Source organism: Musca domestica, unplaced genomic scaffold (genome assembly GCF_030504385.1).
Source record: "Musca domestica strain aabys unplaced genomic scaffold, Musca_domestica.polishedcontigs.V.1.1 286, whole genome shotgun sequence".
Lineage (NCBI taxonomy): Eukaryota > Metazoa > Arthropoda > Insecta > Diptera > Muscidae > Musca > Musca domestica.
The window spans coordinates 253,392-274,396 of NW_026712295.1; the positions used below are offsets into that span (position 1 = coordinate 253,392).

Genomic DNA, 21,005 nt, shown 5'->3' on the forward strand with positions numbered 1-21,005 from the left:
ACGGTAAATCGGACGAAGTTATATATGGGAGATATATCCAAATCGGAACCGATATTGATAAAATTTGGCAAAGATATTTCTGAGCTGTATTTGTTACATTTCCCCAAATATTGTTGTTACAGAGTGAATATTACGGCTGCGGAGGACTAAAATAACAAATCGGAAGAACAATATATATGGGAGCTATAGCTATATCTGAACCGATTTCGATCAAATTTGGCATACTAGCTTCTAGACTCAATTCGGTCGTAAGTGCCAAATTTCATCCCATTTGGCCAAATATTAGACGTTTGGTGCACAATAAACGGCAAATCGGACGAAGTTATATATGGGAGATATATCCAAATTCGAAGCGATCTCGATAAAATTTGGCAAAGACATTTCTGAGCTGTATTTCATATATTTCCCCAAATATTGTTGTTACAGAGTGTATATTACGGCTGCGGAGGACTAAAATAACAAATCGGAAGAACAATATATATGGGAGCTATAGCTATATCTGAATCGATCTTCACCAAATTTGACATATTAGCTTCTAGACTCAATTCGGTCGTAAGTGCCAAATTTCACCCCATTTGGGCAAATATTAGACGTTTGGTGCACAATAAACGGCAAATCGGACGAAGTTATATATGGGAGCTATATCCAAATCTGAACCGATCTTGATAAAATTTGGCAAAAATATTTCTGAACTCTATTTGATATATTTCCCCAAATATTGCTGTTACAGAGTGCATATTACGGGTGCGGAGGACTAAAATAACAATTCGGATGAACAATATATATTGGAGCTATGGCTATACCTGAACCGATTTCAAACAAATTTGGCATACTTATTTTCATACCTAATTTGGTTGTTTGTGCAAAATTCCATACTATTCGGGCTGATATTACAAGTTTGGTGCACAATAAAAGGCAAATCGGACGAAGATATATATGGGAGCTATATCTAAATTTTGACCGATTATCTCCAATTTCAATAGGGTTCGTCCTTGGGTCAAGCAAATGATTTGTGCCAAATTTCATCTGGATCGGGTGATAAATGCGAACTGTACTTTGTTCTCAAAAATACATGGACAGACGGACGGACGGACAGACGGAGGGACATGCGTAAATCGACTCAGAATGTGATTCTATGCAGAACATCCAATCTATCTCGTTTCCTTTTGCCTGTAACAAACAAAGGCACAAAGACATAATACCCTAACCACCTTGTGGTGTAGGGTATAACATCACAATAATAGAAAGACAACAGACCTACAAAAAAAAAAAAAAAAAAATAAAATAAAAAAAAAAAAAAAAAACAAAAACAACAATCCGACAATGCAGTGCACAAAGCTTACAATAGATTGCTTATATTAACATGATTAGCATTATTGTGATCGCCATCAGCTTCATTATGAAGTTCGTTCTTTTTTTGCTTCAACTTTATCCAACAATTTATCGATTCATTCCTCAATCCATCCTCTCGGTATTTATTATCATCATCGCAGCCATGATCTTCAGTGGTAAGCTGTTTGTCTTTTGTTCGTCGTTGGGGCGACAAGGCAGTTAGCTCAATGTTATTGATTGTTTCTCTCACGTTCATCAAAATGCGCAATCATCATCGAAGAGATGCCCAATAAGAACAACAATAACAACAGCAACAATAACAGCAACAACAACAATCACGGCAGCAGCCAGGCATTGAAAAGACTAGGTCAATGTGGAAAATAGGATGGGTGGGAAAAATACGAGGTGGACAAGGAAAATTGAAAAAAAAGAGGTAAAAAGCAAGTTCGACTGGGCCGAATTTTTAGCATCATCCGCCCTGATGATGCTAAAAATTCAAATTCCATATACAAAGTGATAGTGAGGACCTATATCAACAATTTTCATATCGTTAGCCACATGGCTAGTTATACCCCCAGTCATATGGCTGGAGAGGATATTATTTAACATGGCCAAAATGGGCCTCATCGAAATAACAATTTTAGACCTTAGGTCTTTTTGGACCAAATCCGTTTCAGGACATTTCGAGACGATATAGCGTGATCCGTTCGTCCGTCCGAATTTTACACTTTTTTGCATTTTTAGGGCGTTTTCTTATTAAAAAGTGTTATCCCTTTGTGGGAGAGGTACCAGAAGGTGTAGATCTCCATATCTCATCTTCACACCAGATCTTGTGTTAATAGAAATAATGGCATTTGTGAAATTTTAAGAGAACCAGATGCTTATTTCGGATTTTATGATCGTTTTGATTATTCAAAAATTTAACCCTTTGTGGGGGAGGTACCAGAAGGTGGGGTCCGATTTCTACCATACTTCTAACAGATCTTGTGTTAATGGAAATATTGAGATGTGCCAAGTCTGAATGGAATCGAATGTTAAATTGCGCGTTTTATGAGCTTCGTGGACATTCAAAATTTTGACCCTTTGTGGGGGAGGTACCAGAAGGAGTGGACCGATATTTCCTATTTCCACAGCGGATCTTGTGTTAGTAAAAATATTTGGATGTGTGCAATTTGAAGAGAACCGGATGCTTATTTCGGATTTTATGATCGTTTTAATTATTCAAAATTTTAACCCTTTGTGGGGGAGGTACCAGAAGGTGTGGTCCGATTTCTACAATACTTCTAACAGATCTTGTGTTGATGGAAATATGGAGATATGCCAAGTCTTAAGGGAATCGGATGTTAATTTCGTGTTTTATGAGCTTCGTGGATATTCAAAATTTTGACCCTTTGTGGGGGAGGTACCAGAAGGAGTAGACCGAAATATTCGATATTCACAGAATATCTTGTGCTAGTAAAAATATTTAGATGTGTGAAATTTAAAGAGAATCGGATGCTTATTTCGGATTTTATGATCGTTTTGATTATTTAAAATTTTAACCCTTTGTGGGGGAGGTACCAGAAGGAATGGTCCGATTTCTACCATACTTCTAACAGATCTCGTGTTGATGGAAATATTAAGATATGCCAAGTCTTAAGAGAATCGGATTTTCATTTCGTGTTTTATGAACTTCATGGATATTCAAAATTTTGACCCCTTTGTGGGGGAGGTACCATAGGGAGTGGATCGATATATTCGACATTCACAGCGGATCTTGTGTTAGTAAAAATATTGGGATGTGTGAAATTTGAAGAGAATCGGATGCTTATTTCGGATTTTATGATCGTTTTGATTATTCAAAATTTTAACCCTTTGTGGGGGAGGTACCAGAAGGTGTGGTCCGATCTCTACCATCTTTATAACAGAACTTGTGTTGATGGTAATATTGAGATATACCAAGTCTGAATGGAATCGGATGTTAATTTCGCGTTTTATGAGCTTCGTGGATATTCAAAATTTTGACCCCATTGTGGGGGAGGTACCAGAAGGAGTGGACCGGTACATTCCATCTTCACAGAAGATCTTGTGTTAGTAAAAATATCTGGATGTGTGCAATTCGAAGAGAACCGGAAGCTTATTTCGGATCTTATGATCGTTTTGATTATTCAAAATTTTAACCCTTTGTGGGGGAGGTACCAGAAGGTGTGGTCCGATATATCCTATCTTCACACCAGACCATGGGTTAACAAAAATATTGCGATGTGTGTAATTTGAAGATAATCGGAGCCTTACATTACATTTTATAAGAGTTGTAATTATTCAAAATTTTAACCCTTTGTGGGGGAGGTACCAGAAGGTGTGGTACGATCTCTTCCATTTTTTTAACAGATCTTGTGTTGCTGGAGATATTGAGATATGCCAAGTCTTAAGGGAATAGGATGTTAATTTCGCGTTTTATGAGCTTCGTGGATATTCAAAATTTTGACCCTTTGTGGGGGAGGTACCAGAAGGAGTGGACCTATATTGTCCATCTTAACGCCAGAGCTTGGATTAACAAAAATATTGCGATGTGTGTGATTTGAAGATAATAGGACTCTTACATCACTTTTTATAAGAGTTGTAATCATTCAAAATTTTGACCCTTTGTGGGGGAGGTGCTTGATGGAGTGGACCGATATTGTCCATTTTCGTACCTGACCTACAACTGATGCAAATATTAGGATTTGCAAAGTTAGAACAAAATCGGCTAATCCTTTCTCTTTCTGTGCAGAAAATATATATTTTTTTGAAAATGTCCACCTTTTGTGGGGGAGGTACCAGAAGGAGTGGACCGATATTTCCCATCTCCGAACTCGATCTAAGTTTGATAATAATATTACGATGTACCAAGTTTTGGTCAAATCGGATACTCCCTTCCAGAGTTATCATGCGCCCCAACCAGACAGACAGGCGGACGGGCATCGCCAAATTGACTCCAAATGACCTGAAATGTTATGTCGATGAGGCATATAGCCATATGAGGGCTGAGGGTATAAATATATCTTCCATTATTTTCCCATTCTAGGCTTCAAACACTTAAGTGATGCTCACTTCTCTTTTCTTTTCAAGAGCTAATTACAGCGAACCTCGTATTATCCCACTGAGTAGGCCCAAGAAGCTTTACCCATACACCCATGTATTCATGTTTATGGCTTAACAACAACAAAAGAAAAAAAATAGTTATTAATAATGTTCGATTTTTTTCTGGTGTTTATTTACTCAGTATTGATCAAGTTGTTTGTTTGGTCTGCTGGCTTTTTGCAGGTTTTTTTTGTTTGTTTGATATGCTATTACTTATGTTGCTGTTGTTGTTGTTTTTCTTCAATTTAACAAAAAACCAACTGATTTGTAATGCCAAACCAAATAATTGTTTTCTTTTTTTTTGTCTTTACCATGATGCTGGATCGCTGGCTGGCTGACTGACTGACAATCGATTGCAGTTTCGAAGTCCATAATGAAGTTAGAGCTATTTGTTTGGCCTATTTCGTTGTACGTTTTTGACCACTAATCTGGTTAACCTTTATGGATTTTTATATTGATTTGTGTGTGTGTGTGTATTGGCTTTGTAAACAATCGATCATTATTGAGTTGGCCGATTTTTAGTTTTTCGTTGTTTCTTAATTTGCTTTATGGCTAATAGCCGCAATACCCATATGAAAGTCTTGAACCTGCTCATTCAATTAATAAAATTGTTTTAATTTTTTTCAATGTTAAATATGTGTTTAGACAATACATTTTATGCATATGATTTTTTTTTTGTTAGGAACTAATGAATTTGTAAAATGGCCAGTAGTTTTTCTTAAAGAATTTAGGTCAGGGATGGTGTGAAAAAAATTAAAAATCTATTTTCGGAAATATTTTAAATTATTTAAGAGGAAATATGGGATTTTTATGGACTAAAATTGACAAATTAAAAAAAAATTTGCCAGGATTCGTACATGAAATTGTACGAATTATCCAAAATATTTTGATTTTTTTTAGAGAATTTTTTTTAAAGAATTTAGGTCAGGAATGGTGACAAAAAAAATAAATTTTCGGAAATATATTAAAAAAATTAAACGAAATTTTAAGAGGAAATATGGGATTTTCTAGACGAAAATTGACAAGGACTTACAAAAAATTTTGCCAGGATTCGTACATGAAATTGTACGAATTGCCCTAAATATTTTGATTTTTTTTAGAGAATTTTATAGATTTTTTTTTAAAGAATTTAGGTCAGGAATGGTTACAAAAAAAAAAATACATTTTCGGAAATATTTTAAATAATTTAAAGAATTTTTAATAGGAAGTATGGGATTTTCTAGACGAAAATTGACAAGGACTTACAAGAAATTTTGCATGAAATTGTACGAATTCTCCTAAATATTTTGATTTTTTTTAGAGAATTTTAGAGAATTTTTTTTTTAAAGAAATAATAAATTTCCGGAAATATTTTAAATAGTTTAAAAGAAATTTTAAGAAGAAATATGGGATTTTCTGCATGAAAATTGACAAGGAATTATAAGAAATTTTGCTAGGATTCGTACATAAAATTGTACGAATTTTCCTAAATATTTTGATTTTTTTAGAGAATTTTAGAGAATTTTTTTAAAGAAAAAATAAATTTTCGGAAATATTTTAAATAATTTATAAGAAATTTTGCCAGGATTCGTACATGAAATTGTACGAATTCTCCTAAATATTTTGATTTTTTTTAGTGAATTTTAGAGAATTTTATTTTAAAGAAGAAATAAATTTTCGGAAATATTTTAAATAATTCAAAAAAATTTTAATAGGAAATATGGGATTTTCTAGACGAAAATTGACAAGGACTTACAAGATATTTTTCATTAAATTGTACGAATTCTCCTAAATATTTTGATTTTTTTAGAGAATTAAAAATTTTTTTTAAAGAGTTTAGGTCAGGAATGGTGACAAAAAAATATAAATTTTCGGAAATATTTTAAATAATTTAAAGAAATTTTAAAAGGAAATTTGGACTTTCTTGACGAAAATTGACAAGGACTTACAAGAAATTTTGCCAGGATTCGTACATGAAATTGTACGAATTCTCTTAAATATTTTGATTTTTTTAGAGATTTTTTTTTAAAGAATTTAGGTCAGGAATGGTGACAATAAAAATAAATTTTTGAAAATATTTGAAAAAATTTAAATGAAGTTTTAAGAGGAAATATGGGATTTTGTGGATGAAAATTGACAAGGACTTATAAGAAATTTTGCCAGGATTCGTACATGAAATTGTACGAATTTTCCTAAATATTTTGATTTTTTTTAGAGAATTTTTTTTTTAAGAAAAAATAAATTTTCGGAAATATTTTAAATAATTTAAAAGAAATTTTAATAGGAAATATGGAATTTTCTGGGCGAAAATTGACAAGGACTTTTAGACAAGGAATTTTTGGAGATTTTTTAAAGAATTTAGGTCAGGAATGGTCACAAAAAAAATACATTTTCGGAAATATTTTAAATAATTTAAATGAAATTTTAAGAGGAAATATGGGATTTTCTAAACGAAAATTGAGAAGGACTTATAAAAAATTTTGCCAGGATTCGTACATGAAATTTTACAAATTCTCCTAAATATTTTAATTTTTTGGAGAATTTAAAAAAAATTGTTTTTAAAGAATTTAGGCCAGGAATGGTGACAAAAAAAATAAATTTTCGGAAATATATTAAATAGTTTAATGAAATTTTAATAGGAAATATGGAATTTTCGGGACGGAAATTGACAAGGACTTATAAGAAATTTTGCCAGGATTCGTACATGAAATTGTACGAATTGTCCTAAATATTTTGATTTTTTTAGAGATTTTTTTTAAAGAACTTATGTCAGGAATGGTGACAAAAAAAAATAATTTTTCGAAAATATTTTAAATAATTTAAAAGTAATTTTAATAGGAAACATGGGATTTTCTAGACGAAACTTGATAAGGATTTAAAAGAAATTTTGCCAGGATTCGTACATGAAATTGTACGAATTTTCCTAAATATTTTAATTTTTTTAGAGAATTTTAGAGAATTTTTTTTTAAAGAAGAAATAAATTTTCGGAAATATTTTAAATAATTCAAAGAAATTTTAATAGTAAATATGGGATTTTCTAGACCAAAATCGACAAGGACATACAAAAAATTTTGACAGGATTCGTACATGAAATTGTACGAATTTTCCTAAATATTTTAATTTTTTAGAGAATATTAGAGAATTTTTTTTAAAGAATTTAGGTCAGGAATGGTGACAAAAAAAAGTACATTTTCGGAAATATTTTAAATAATTTAAATGAAATTTTAAGAGGAAATATTTTGATATTTTGCCAGGATTCTCATAAAATTGTCCTAAATATTTTGATTTTTAAGAAACATTTTTTCACAAAATATTTATATAAATATTTATTTATTAATGGGGTGAAAAAATAATGTTTGAAAAATAAATTTTGGGAAATATTTTAAAAATTTTCAGAGAAACTTAATAAGGAAATTGGGATTTTCTGGAAGAAAATTGACAAGGACTTACAAGAAATTTTGCCAGGATTCGTACATGAAATTGTACGAATTTTCCTAAATATTTTGATTTTTTTAGAGATTTTTTTTTAAAGAATTTAGGTCAGGAATGGTGACAAAAAAATAAATTTTTAGAAATATTTTAAATAATTTAAAAGGAATTTTAATAGGAAATATGGGATTTTCTAGATGAAAATTGACAAGGACTTACAAGAAATTTTGCCAGGATTCGTACATGAAATTGTACGAATTCTCCTAAATATTTTGATTTTTTTAGAAAATTTTTTTTAAAGAAAAAAATAATTATCGGAAATATTTTAAATAATTTAAATGGAATTTTAAGAGGAAATATGGGATTGTGTGGACGAAATTTTAGAAGGACTTACCAGAAATTTTACCAGGATTCTCATGAAATTGTCCTAAATATTTTGATTTTTAAGGAACATTTTTTCACAAAATATTTATATAAATACTTATTTATTATTAGTGTGAAAAAAAAAATTTTTTTGAAAAATAATTTTTGGAAATATTTTAAATAATTTAAATGAAATTTCAAGAGGAAATATGGGATTTTCTGGACGAAAATTGACAAAGATTTCCAAGAAATTTTGCCAGGATTCGTACATGAAATTGTACGAATTGTCCTAAATATTTTGATTTTTTAGAGAATTTTAGAGAATTTTTTAAAGAATTTAGGTCAGAAATGGTCATAAAAAAATTAATTTTCGAAAATATTTTAAATAATTTAAAAGAAATTTTAAGAGGACATATGAAATTTTCAAGACGAAAATTGACAAGGACTTACAAGAAATTTTGCCAGGATTCGTACATGAAATTGTACGAATTCTCCTAAATTTTTTGACTTTGTTTAGAGAATTTTTTTTAAAGAATTTAGGTCAGGAATGGTGACAAAAAAAATAAATTTCCGGAAATATTTTAAATAATTTAAAGAAATTTTAATAGGAAATATGGGATTTTCTGGAAGAAAATTGACAAGGACTTATAAGAAATTTTGCCAGGATTCTCATGACATTGTTCGAAAGATTTTGATTTTTAAGGAAATAATTTCACAAAACATTAATTTAAATAAATTTCTTTAAATTTATTTTACATTTTTTTTAATTAAGGATTGAGAGTATTTTTCGAAAATTCAGTTAATTTATAACTTTTTTAAATCATAATTTCTAGAACTTCGTAGATTTTAAGATCTTTGGAAACATTTCACAAAATACGTAATTAAATTCAATTTTATTTTAATTTATTTTTCATTTCTTTTAATTAAAGATTGAGAATATTTTTCAAGAGTTCAGTTAACTTATAACATTTTTAAATCATAATTTCTAGAAATTTATAGAGTTTAAAATCTGTGGGATTTTTTTTAAATTTCTTTATATCAGACCTCCGAAAAAATTGTTTGGGAGCTCTCCTGGGATCGGAGAAAAAATCGAGCAAACGGAATTTTTCGATATTGCTCGAATAGGGATGAGCATACTTTCCTCGTATTTGAGTGAGAGCAAAAATCCATTAAAATCGAGGAGATGCTACCCTCGCGAGCACTCTTTTAGTTTTTGTCATACCGTAGTTTTATTTCTATGCACGTGTATTTTTTCTGTACGAGAAATTGAGCAATAAAGAGAGGAGAGAGTATTCTTGCTTTGATATCTCTCTCCTGTTATATTGATAACGAAAGACTTAAGAAACAAACGCGAAATGAATAATGTATCAACAAATCAGAGCTAATTGAGGCCAAGTTTAGACATAATAAAATGAAAATTGTAAAAAAAAAAAAATAAAAAATAAAGAAAATAAATAAATAAAAAATAAATAAAATAAAATGACAATAAATAAATAATAAAATAAAATAATAAAAATAAAAAATAAATAAAATATTATAATGAAATATATTTTCTTGATTTTTTAAATAAATTAATTACAAATGATAAATATTTGCATTTTAATACCTATTTTTAATTAATAGATAAATAAATAATAATAAAAAATAGATAAAATAAAAATAAAAAAAATAAAAATATGTAATAATAATAATAAAATATATTTTCTTGATTTTTTAATTAATTAATTAAAATTGAAAAATATTTTTAGTTTTACATTTTAAAACTATAAAATATACATAAATGGATAGATAAATAATTAATAAAACAATAATAATAATAAAAAATAAAGAAAGAATAAATAATTAAAAAAATTAAATAAAAACAATGTAAAAAATAATAACAAAATATGTTTTGAAAAATATGAAAAATATTTCCCATTTTTATACGTATTTTTAATTTTGCATTTTAAAAATAAAAAATAAATAAAATAAAAAATATACACAAATAGATAGATAAATAATTAATAAAACAATAATAATAAAAAATAAAGAAATAATTAAAAAAATAAATAAAAATAAAATTAATGTAAAAAAATATGTTTTCTTATTTTCTTTTTAAATTAATTTATTAAGGATGAAAAATATTTCGCACTTTAAAATCTATTTTTTATTTTACATTTTAATAATAAAAAATAAATGAAAAAATATACAAAAATAGATCGATAAATAATTAATATAACAACAATAATAAAAAAAAATAAAGAAAGAATAAATAATTAAAAAAATAAATAAAATAAAAATAATGTAAAGAAACAATTTATAATCTATTTTTAATTTTACATTTTAATAATAAAAAATAAATTAAAAAATATACAAAAATAGATAAATAAATAAATAATAAAATAAAAATAGTAATAATAATAATAATAATAATAATAATAATAATAATAATAATAATAATAATAATAATAATAATAATAATAATAATAATAATAATAATAATAATAATAAAAATAATAGTAAAAAAATGAATAAAATAAAAATAAATGAAAAAATTAAAATAAATTTTAAAAAAATATTTATAAAATATACTTTCTTAATTTTTTTAATTAATTTAAAAAATGAAAAATATTTGGTATTTTAATATCTATTTTTAAATCTACATTTTAAAAATAAAAAATAAAAAATAATATTCATAAATATATAAATAAAAAAGAAATAATGATAATAAGAAAAAATAAATGAAAATTTAAAAAAAATTTTAAAAATATTAATAAAATATATTTTCTTATTTTTTTTAAATAATTTTAAAAATAAATAATATTTCGCATTTTAATATCTATTTTTAATTTTACTTTTTTTAATTGCCTTAAAATTAATAATGAAAAATATTAAACATTTTTCATATCCCTATTAAACGTGTGAAAAAGAATTTTTTAGGAGCTGCAATCATTTGTATTCAATTGTAAAAAAATTAAAAAAAAATAAAATAAAATGGCAATAAATAAATAAATAAATAATAAAATAATAATAATAAAAAATAAATAAAAAAAATAATAATGAAATATATTTTCTTGATTTTTTAAATAAATTAATTAAAAATGAAAAATATTTGCATTTGAATATCTATTTTTAATTAATAGATAAATAAATAATAATTATAAAAAATTGATAAAATAAAAAATTAAAAAAATGTAAAAATAATAATAAAATATATTTTTTTGATTTTTTAATTAATTAATTGAAAATGAAAAATATTTCCCAATTTTAAGTTTACATTTTAAAAATAAATAAAATTAAAAATATTCATAAATGGATAGATAAATAATTAATAAATAATAATAATAAAAAATAAAGAAAGAATAAATAATTAAAAAAATAAATAAAATAAAAATAATGTAAAAAAATAATAATAAAATATGTTTTCTTAATTTATTTTAATTAATTAAGTAAAGATGAAAAATATTTCGCACTTTAAAAACTATTTTTTGATTTACATTTTAATATTAAAAAATAAATAAAAAATAAAAGATATGCATAAATGGATAGATAAATAATTAATAAAAAATAATAATAAAAATAAAGAAAGAATAAATAATTAAAAAAAATAAAAATAATGCAAAAGACAATAATAAAATATGTTTTCTTATTATTTTCAATTAATTAATTAAGGATGAAAAATATTTCGCACTTTAAAATCTATTTTTAATTTTAATTAATTTAATTTTAAAAATAAAAAAATAAAAAAAAATATTCAAAAATAAATAAATAAATAAATTATAAAATATATAAAATAATAATAATAATAATAATAATAATAATAATAAAAATAATAATAGTAATAATAATAATAATAATAATAATAATAATAATAATAATAATAATAATAATAATAATAATAATAATAATAATAATAATAATAATAATAATAATAATAATAATAATAATAATATAATAATAATAATAATAATAATAATAATAATAATATAATAATAATTATAATAATAATAATAATAATAATAATTATAATAATAATAATAATAATAATAATAATAATAATAATAATAATAATAATAATAATAATAATAATAATAATAATAATAATAATATAAAAACAATTAATAAAATAGAAAATAAATGAAAAATTAAAATAAATTTAAAAAAAAAAAATAAAATATTAAAAAAAATAAAAATCATATAAAATAAAAAAAATATACAAAAATAGATATATAAATAAATAAAAAAATTAAAATAAATTTTAAAAAAATATTTATAAAATATATTTTCTTGATTTTTTTTTTTGTTAATTAATTTAAAAAATGGAAAATATTTGGAATTTTAATATGTATTTTTAACTTTTCATTTTAAAAATAAATAAATAAAAAATATCCCTAAATACATAAATAAAAAAGATATGAAAATAAGAAAAAAATAAATAAAAAAATAAAAAATAAATAAATGAAAAATAAAAAATGTTAAAAAATAATAATAAAATATATTTTCTTGATTTTTTTTAAATTAATTTTAAAAATGATATATATTTTGCATTTCAATATTTATTTTTAATTTTACTTTTTTTTAATTGCCTTAAAGTTAATAATGAAAAATATTAACAATTTTTATATGCCTGTTAAATGTGTGAAAAAAATTTTTTGAGGGCTGAATCATTTGTGTTAAATTTTTTTTTTGGAATGAAATAAAATTGATGGCTAAGGCCTTTTGGGTAATTTATTAAAAACATATCCAAATTTATAAAGACCCGCCAGTTAACTAATCAATTGAATTTTGAAATTATCTATTCAAAAAAAAAAGAAGGTAATGCCTAAGCATTAATCACTTGTTTTATGTGTTTGATTTTTTTCTTGCAGTTTACCCTACCCAGCCACATTGACCGCAGAAGAAGAAACCAGCTGCCTGTCAGAAGACACGCTTTTCCAAAGAAGAAGTCAACCAGCCACTACCAGCAAGTGTGTGGGGCAGATTAGCAAACGAAAAAAAAAAACATTTTGTCAGCCAAGCAAAGAAGGAATGCAATCAGGCAAGAAATAAAACAAGTGACGAAATGACAAGCAGTTCCATTAAAGTCGAACGCACATTAAGAAGTACTTAGAAAAAAAATACATATTTATCTAATAAAGAAGGCAGCAGAAGTGGTTAAACGGAGCTTAGCTTGAAAAAGAAAAAGAACGAAACGCAAAAAAAAACAGTTAAATAACAACGGGAGTTTGCCAACAATTCCAGCGGAACAAAATTTTAGAAAAAAAAATTGCAAAAGACTTTACAACGGGAAAAAACCACACAAAATAGGCTTCATAAACCCCAAAAAGAAAAAAACGGATTTCAGATTATCTAATTGAGCAATTAAGCCATAACAGAAAAAACAAAACAAGAATTGGAGCAGAAGAAAAAAAATTGCAAAAATGCGGGAATTATTTTTTCTATTTTTAATGCTGTGGGGCCAGCTGTGTTGGGCTTCCCATGAAAGGAGGGAGGAGGAGGTGGGGGTAGAAGCCCACACAGAAACTCCGCCACAACTGGTGGCCGTGTCCGCCTCCGAGGCCACTCTACTCACGCCACCACCCACAGGACCCCTCATGGATTTCACTTTAGAAGATCAAGATGCGGGATTTTCAAAACTAAACAAAAAATCCGCATCACCATCACCACAAAATGATACGAAAACCAATCGCACAAAGAGTCGTTATAAAATCGCGAAAATTTCCACCAATTGTTCGAGAAGCTCCTTCGAGATGCATATTGAAATGAATTTGCCCTTTCATGGTTTACTCTATGCCAAAGAGTTTCCCCAGGAGTGTAGGGCCAGGGGTACATCGGAAACGAATATCACTTTGAGATTACCCACCTCAGGTTGTGGCGTAAGGGTGGAACCACGTTCAGATGGTTCGATGGAGTTGTCGGTGCGCATTATGATGCAAATGGAGGAGAAGCTGAGACAAAGTTCGGATATTTTGAGAACGGTTAAGTGTACGCTGCCACAGAATGCCATGGGCATGAATTTGTCCATGGACGAGGAGCGGAAATTGAGGGGCAATAGCAGGTGAGTAAAGAGAGAAAGGAGTAAAACTAAGAATAAGAAAATGGGAAAATGGGAAAATAACAGTTCAATTAAATATTTTAAGGTAATAACAAAAGGTGAGTGTGAGGGAGAAATTAAATGTGAGAGGATTAATTTCAAACGTGAGAGAGAGAGAGAACGAGAGAGAGAGAAGTATTAATTTTGATTTATTGAAACTGTGTGTAATGACAATACTATCATTATTTGTACGAAAATACCCGAAGGGAGTATCCGATTTTATACAAACTTGGTACATCGAAATATTATTGTTAAACTTAGATCGAGTTCGGAGATGGGCAATATCGGCCAACTCTTTCGGGTACCTCCCACACAAAATGTCAATATTTTCAAAGAAAATAATTTACTGCACAGAAAGAGAAAGGATAATCCGTTTTTGCTCAAACTTTGCGAAACTTAATATTTGCATCTGTGCTAGGTCAGATGCGAAAATGCAAAATATCGGTGCACTCTATCAAGTACCTCCCCCACAAAGGGTCAAAATTTTGAATAATTATAACTCTTATAAAATGTAATCTAAGAGTCCGATTGTCTTCAAATTACAAACAGCGCAATATTATTATTAACCCAAGGTCTGGTGTGAAGATGGAATATATCGGACCACTCCCTCTGGTACCTCCCCCACAATGGGGTCAAAATTTTGAATATTCACGAAGCTCATAAAACGCTGAATTAACATCCGATTCCGTGCCGGACTTGGTACATCTCAATATTTCTATAAATACAAGATCTGTTATAAAGATGGTAGAGATCGGACCATTCCCTCTAGTACCTCCCCCACAAAGGGGTCAAAATTTTGAATAATTATATCTCTCATAAAATTCGAAATAAGCATCCGATTCTCTTCAAATTTTACATATCCCAATTTTTCTATTAACGCAAGATTCGGTTTGAAGATGATAGATATCCGACCACTCCTTCTGGTACCTCCCCCACAAAGGGGTCAAAATTTTGAATAATTATATCTCTCATAAAATTCGAAATAAGCATCTGATTCTCTTCAAATTTTACATATCCCAATTTTTCTACCAACACAAGACCTGGTGTGAAGATGATAGATACCGGACCACTCCTTCTGGTACCTCCCCCACAAAGGGGTCAAAATTTTGAATAATTACATCTTTCATAAAACACGAAATAAGCATCTGATTCTCTTCAAATTTAACATATCCCAATATTTCAACTAACACAGTGTCTGTTGTGAAGATCACAGATATCCGACAACTTCTTCTGGTACCTCCCCCACAAAGGGGTCGAAATTCTGAATAATTATATCTCTCATAAAATTCGAAATAATCATCTGATTCTCTTCAAATATTACATATCTCAATATTTCTACTAACACAAAATCTGGTGTGAAGATGGCAGATATTGGACCACTCCTTCTGGTACCTCTCCCACAAAGGGATCAACATTTTGAATAATTATATCTCTCATAAAATTCGAAATAATCATCTGATTCTCTTCAAATATTACATATCTCAATATTTCTACTAACACAAAATCTGGTGTGAAGATGGCAGATATTGGACCACTCCTTCTGGTACCTCTCCCACAAAGGGATCAACATTTTGAATAATTATATCTCTCATACTATTCGAAATAAGCATTTGATTCCCTTCAAATATTACATATCTCAATATTTTTACTAACACAAGATCTGGTGTGAAGATGATAGATATCCGACCACTTCTTCTGGTACCTCCCCCACAAGGGGGCCAAATTTCTATGATTTGGTGAAGAAATATACATTATTTGTCTCATATTTTTATTTTTGTTAAATTTATTTTTTTATATCTTTTAATGTTAATGAAAATGTATTTTATTTCTTATATAATTATTAATGTTTTATTGTTTTCCCCCTCCAGACATGGTCGCATGCAAGCCACAACGTCACATACTTTCAATAAATCCACATTGATAAAACATCACCTGAATGTGGCCGGGTTCAGTGAAACTGATAATGATAACGATGCGGCGGCATCCTCACCCTCTTTAACACCTCATCACAAACACACAAATGCCGGTCATCAGACATCGGCATCCTCATCTACACCTCGAGTGCGCATTTGGCTTGAATTGGGCGGCCCAGATGGTTCGGGTTCAGTGGTGGTTGGTCAAGCAACAACATTGACCGTAAGGGCCGTTGTTCCCGGTACCATGGGTTTGAAAATTGTCGATTGTGCTGCTCTGGATGGTTTGGGTGAGTCGACGCAACAGTTACTGGACGAGAGAGGTTGCCCAATTGATGAGCAGGTGAGTGCGGGGGGAAAGAAATTTAAGATTTTTTTTTAATTTTATTAAACATTTGAGTTTAATGATTTTGGATTTTTTTTAATTTTATTTAATTTAATTTTTTAATATTTATTAATTAATTTTTAATTAATTAATTAATTTTAATTAATTAATTTAATTTTAATTAATTAATTTAATTTTATTAATTAATTTAATTTTATTAATTAATATAATTTTAAATTTTTAATTTAACTTTTCTTATGGAGAAAAATATTTATTTTCTATATTTTTCCCCTTTAAATAGGGTTTTTTAATATTTTAATTTAATATTTTTTTTAATTATAAATAATATTAATATTATTTATAATTTTATCTAATTTTAATTTATAAAATCATTTTATTACCTCCTACAACGAAAATATTACAAAAGACTTAAGACACAAACGCCTATTATTTAATGAGAGAAAGAGAGTGATGAGGGTTTGCAAAGAGCATAGATGGGCAAGAGTACACGCAGCACGTTGCTGTCTCTTATTATTTGTCATGAGAAAAACATCAACAAACAGACATATACAAATAATTTTTTACAAATGTTTTTTACAAAATAATTTTGAGGTTATTTTGATTATATTTTTGCTTAAAAATTATTAAATGAATTCAAATTCAATGTAGGAAAGTTATTGCAAAATTCTATTATTATTTTGCCCATTTATGGCAAAGAGGCATTTCATTGAGCAAACTCAGCAGTATACGGTATATACTGAGTATTACTCTTTATCAGAGATGATTGCAAAGAGAGTCAAATTTTAAGAGACATTAGAATAAAGAGTTTTCTTGGGGCTTCTTTATAAAATAAAATAAATTAATAAAAAATAAAGAAAATAAAAAATAAAGAAAATAAATAAAAAATAAAGAAAAAAATAAAAAACAAATAATAAATTATAATTTATACATAATAATAATTAGGTGATAAATATTAAATAATAACGAGTAACAAATTTAAATAAATTTATAAAAAATAAAATAAATAATTATAAAAAATAAACCAATGAATACAAAAAAATATAAAAATAAATAAAAAATATACAACAAAATACAACTTATTTATGTTTATCACAAAAAAAAAAAAAAAAAAAAAAAAACAAGTTAAAAAGTATCAGTCGGTTTTGCCAACAGATATATACCTCAGGCAATGTTCGATTATTTTAATGTATCTTGACTTCTGTTATGATTTTTTAAATTGTTGATCCTCCATGGAGTAGGTTCTAAAGGAGGAATACTGCCGATTTCGCATGGGACCTAAATAAATATTATATAAATAGTGCCACGTGCCAGGTTTAGGCTATATCAGCTACTTCCTTCACTTTATATGAGTTATGTAATAATTTTTAGAAAATGTTATAATGTGCGTGAGGTACCACATATAGTCGACCGAAGTATTTCATTTTCATACATCATCTAAAACAGAAAAAAATATTGATATGACCAAAATTACTAGAAAATCGAACATTTATATCCAATTTTATGCGAAATCATAAATTCTACATTCATCTCAGGTTTCTGGTTAAGAGAAATATATTTAGATATAGGAAGTTGTAAAGAATCGCTGACTTGTTTCACAAGTTATAATAGATAAAAATATTGACAATTGGTACCCCTTGTGGGTGAGGTACCAGAAGCGGTTCGCAGGTATATATCATCTTCAGAACAGGTCTTGAGTTAGCAATAATGTTTGTCTGAGTGAAATGTGAAGAGAGTTGGATGCTTATTCCGCTTTCTTTGAGCGTTTGTTTTTCAAAAACGTTGACCCTTTGTGGGGGAGCTACCGGAAGGAATGGTTCGATCTCCGCCATATTTATAACAGATCTTATGTTGATGAAAATATTGAGATGTACCAAGTCTGGAATGAAACCGGATATTAATTTCGCGATTGGATATTCAAAATATTGACCCTTTGTGGGGGAGGTACCAGAAGGAGTGGGCCGATATATTCCCTATTCACAGTAGATCTTGTGTTGGTAGAAATAATGGGATGTGCGAAATATGAAAAGAAACGGATGCTTATTTCGGATTTTATGATCGTTTTGGTTATTCAAAACTTTGACCCTTTGTGAGGAAGGTACTCGAAGGAATGGTCCGATCTCTATCGTCTTTATAACAGATCTTGTGTTAATGGTAATATTGAAATGTGCCAAGTATGAATGCAATCGGATGTTAATTTCGCGTTTTATGAGCTTCATGGATATTCAAAATTTTGGCCCTTTGTGGGGGAGGTACCAGAAGGAGTGGACCGACATTTTCCATTTTCGAACACGACCTAGCACTGACGCAAATATTAGGATTGGCAAAGTTGCAGCAGAATCGGATTATCTTTTGCCTTTCTGTGCAAAAAAATATTTTTTGGAAATTTCGACCTTTTGTGGGGGAGGTACCAGAAGGAGCAGACCGATGTAGTCCATCTTAACACCAGACTTTGGGTTGCTAAAAATATTTTGATCTGTGTAATTTGAAGAGAGTCGGACTCTTACATCACATTTTATAAGAGTTATAATTATTCGCAATTTTGACCCTTTGTGGGGGAGATACCAGAAGGAGTAGACTGATATTGTCCATTTTTGCACCTGACCTAGCATTGATGCAAATATTAGGTTTTGCAAATTTGGAGCAAAATCGGATTATCGCTTCTCTTTCTGTGCAGAAAATATTTTTTTTGAAAATTTCTACTTTTTGTGGGGGAGGTCCTAGAAGGAGTAGACCGATATTGCCCATCTCCGAACTCGATCTAAGTTTGACAATAATATTACGATGTACCAAGTTTGAAGCAAATCGGATACTCCCTTTGAGAGTTATCGTGCCCACCAGCCAGATAGACAGACGAAAGGAGAGACATCGCTAGATTGACTCCAAATATCCTGAAACGGATTTGGTCCAAAGAGACCTAGGGTCTATAATGATTATTTCGATGAGGCACGTTTTAGCCTCTCTAGCCACATGGCTGAGGCTATAATAATCTGTTCAAAGACTTTCTTATCCCCCCCTTCCCCCCTTCTTTAGCAAACTGATTTTGTCTTCCTAACTTTCAATGGCTTTTAACCCAATTTAATTTCCTCAATTCAATCATTAATTTTAATAGCATTAAATTAGTCATTATTCATCGTTGTTTTCTTTCAATCAAATTTCTATCCGAAACAAAAAAAAATAATAATATTTCCTTATTACCCGTACAGCGAACCAAAAATGTTCCACTTTCTCTTCCTTTTATGTTTTGCTCCCGAAAATTAAATTTAAGCCAACACCTTGGCAAACTAACACCTGTATTTGAATGGATCCGTTAATATTTGCACACTCACAGATCTCAGTCCAGTTGAGGTGATGATCTAAAGAAAACAGACTTCTCACAACATCGTTTCACATATGTTCTGTGCAAAATTAGCTAATGAACAAATTATATGGCAAACATCCGTTCGAAAAAAAAGGTGCTACTTAGCAGCTTAAAATTTGTTGTTGTTGTTTTTTTTTTCTAATTTGAAAATGTGTTTTTTTTCATAGAAATTATGGAGTTGGAGGAATATATTTAGTTCAGTGGAGGTGAAAAAAATTGAATATATGTTATGAAGATCCCTGGCGATAATGTTTGACTTTTAACAAGACCGCCTGGGGGATTTGGAAAACGAAATACCATGGCAAAGTTTTTTTTTTTAATTTTTGAAATTATAGATTATTAAGAGATGTTGGGCACAGTGGGGGAAATTAATAAAAAAATAAAAAAAAATAAAAAACAGTAAAGGAAGTCTTAAAGTATGCCGAAGCATTTGTATCTTTTAAATTCGGACTTGTATTACCCATTTGATATATGTATATGGGAGCTATATCCAAATCCGAAACGATCTCGATAAAATTTGGCAAAGATATTTCTGAGCTGTATTTGATATATTTCCCCAAATATTGTTGTTACGAAGGGCATATTACGGCTGTGGGTAACAAATATAACAAATCGGATGAATAATATGTATGGGAGCTATAGCTATATCTGAACCGATATTCACCAAATTTGACATACTAGCTTCTAGACTCAATTCGGTCGTAAGTGCCAAATTTCATCCCATTTGGGCAAATATTAGACGTTTGGTGCACAATAAACGGCAAATCGGACGAAGTTATATATGGGAGATATATCCAAATCTGAACCAATCTTGATCAAATTTGGCAAAGATATCTCTGAGCTGTATTTGATATATTTCCCCAAATATAGTTGTTACAGAGTGCATATTACGGCTGCGGAGGACAAAAATAACAAATCGGATGAATAATATATATATATGGGAGCTATAGCTATATCTGAACCTATTTCGATTAAATTTGGCATATTTATTTTCAGGCCTAATTTGGTTGTATGTGCAAAATTCCATCCCATTTGGACAAATATTAGACGTTTGGTGCACAATAAAGAGCAAATCGGAAGAAGATATGTATGGCAGCTATATCTAAATT

At 28.3% G+C, this 21,005-nt stretch overlaps 1 protein-coding gene across 1 annotated transcript in view; it reads left to right on the forward strand.

Moving 5' to 3' along the window:
• Positions 1-13,503: 13,503 nt before the first annotated feature.
• The window catches only part of LOC101901518 (uncharacterized), a 41,901-nt gene continuing 34,399 nt past the window's right edge, over positions 13,504-21,005 (forward strand). The window contains exons 1-2 of the mRNA XM_005179981.4: positions 13,504-14,243; positions 16,148-16,535. Coding sequence (XP_005180038.2) covers positions 13,606-14,243; positions 16,148-16,535 — 1,026 coding nt within the window. The 5' untranslated portion in view covers positions 13,504-13,605. The remainder of the gene's footprint in view (positions 14,244-16,147; positions 16,536-21,005) is intronic.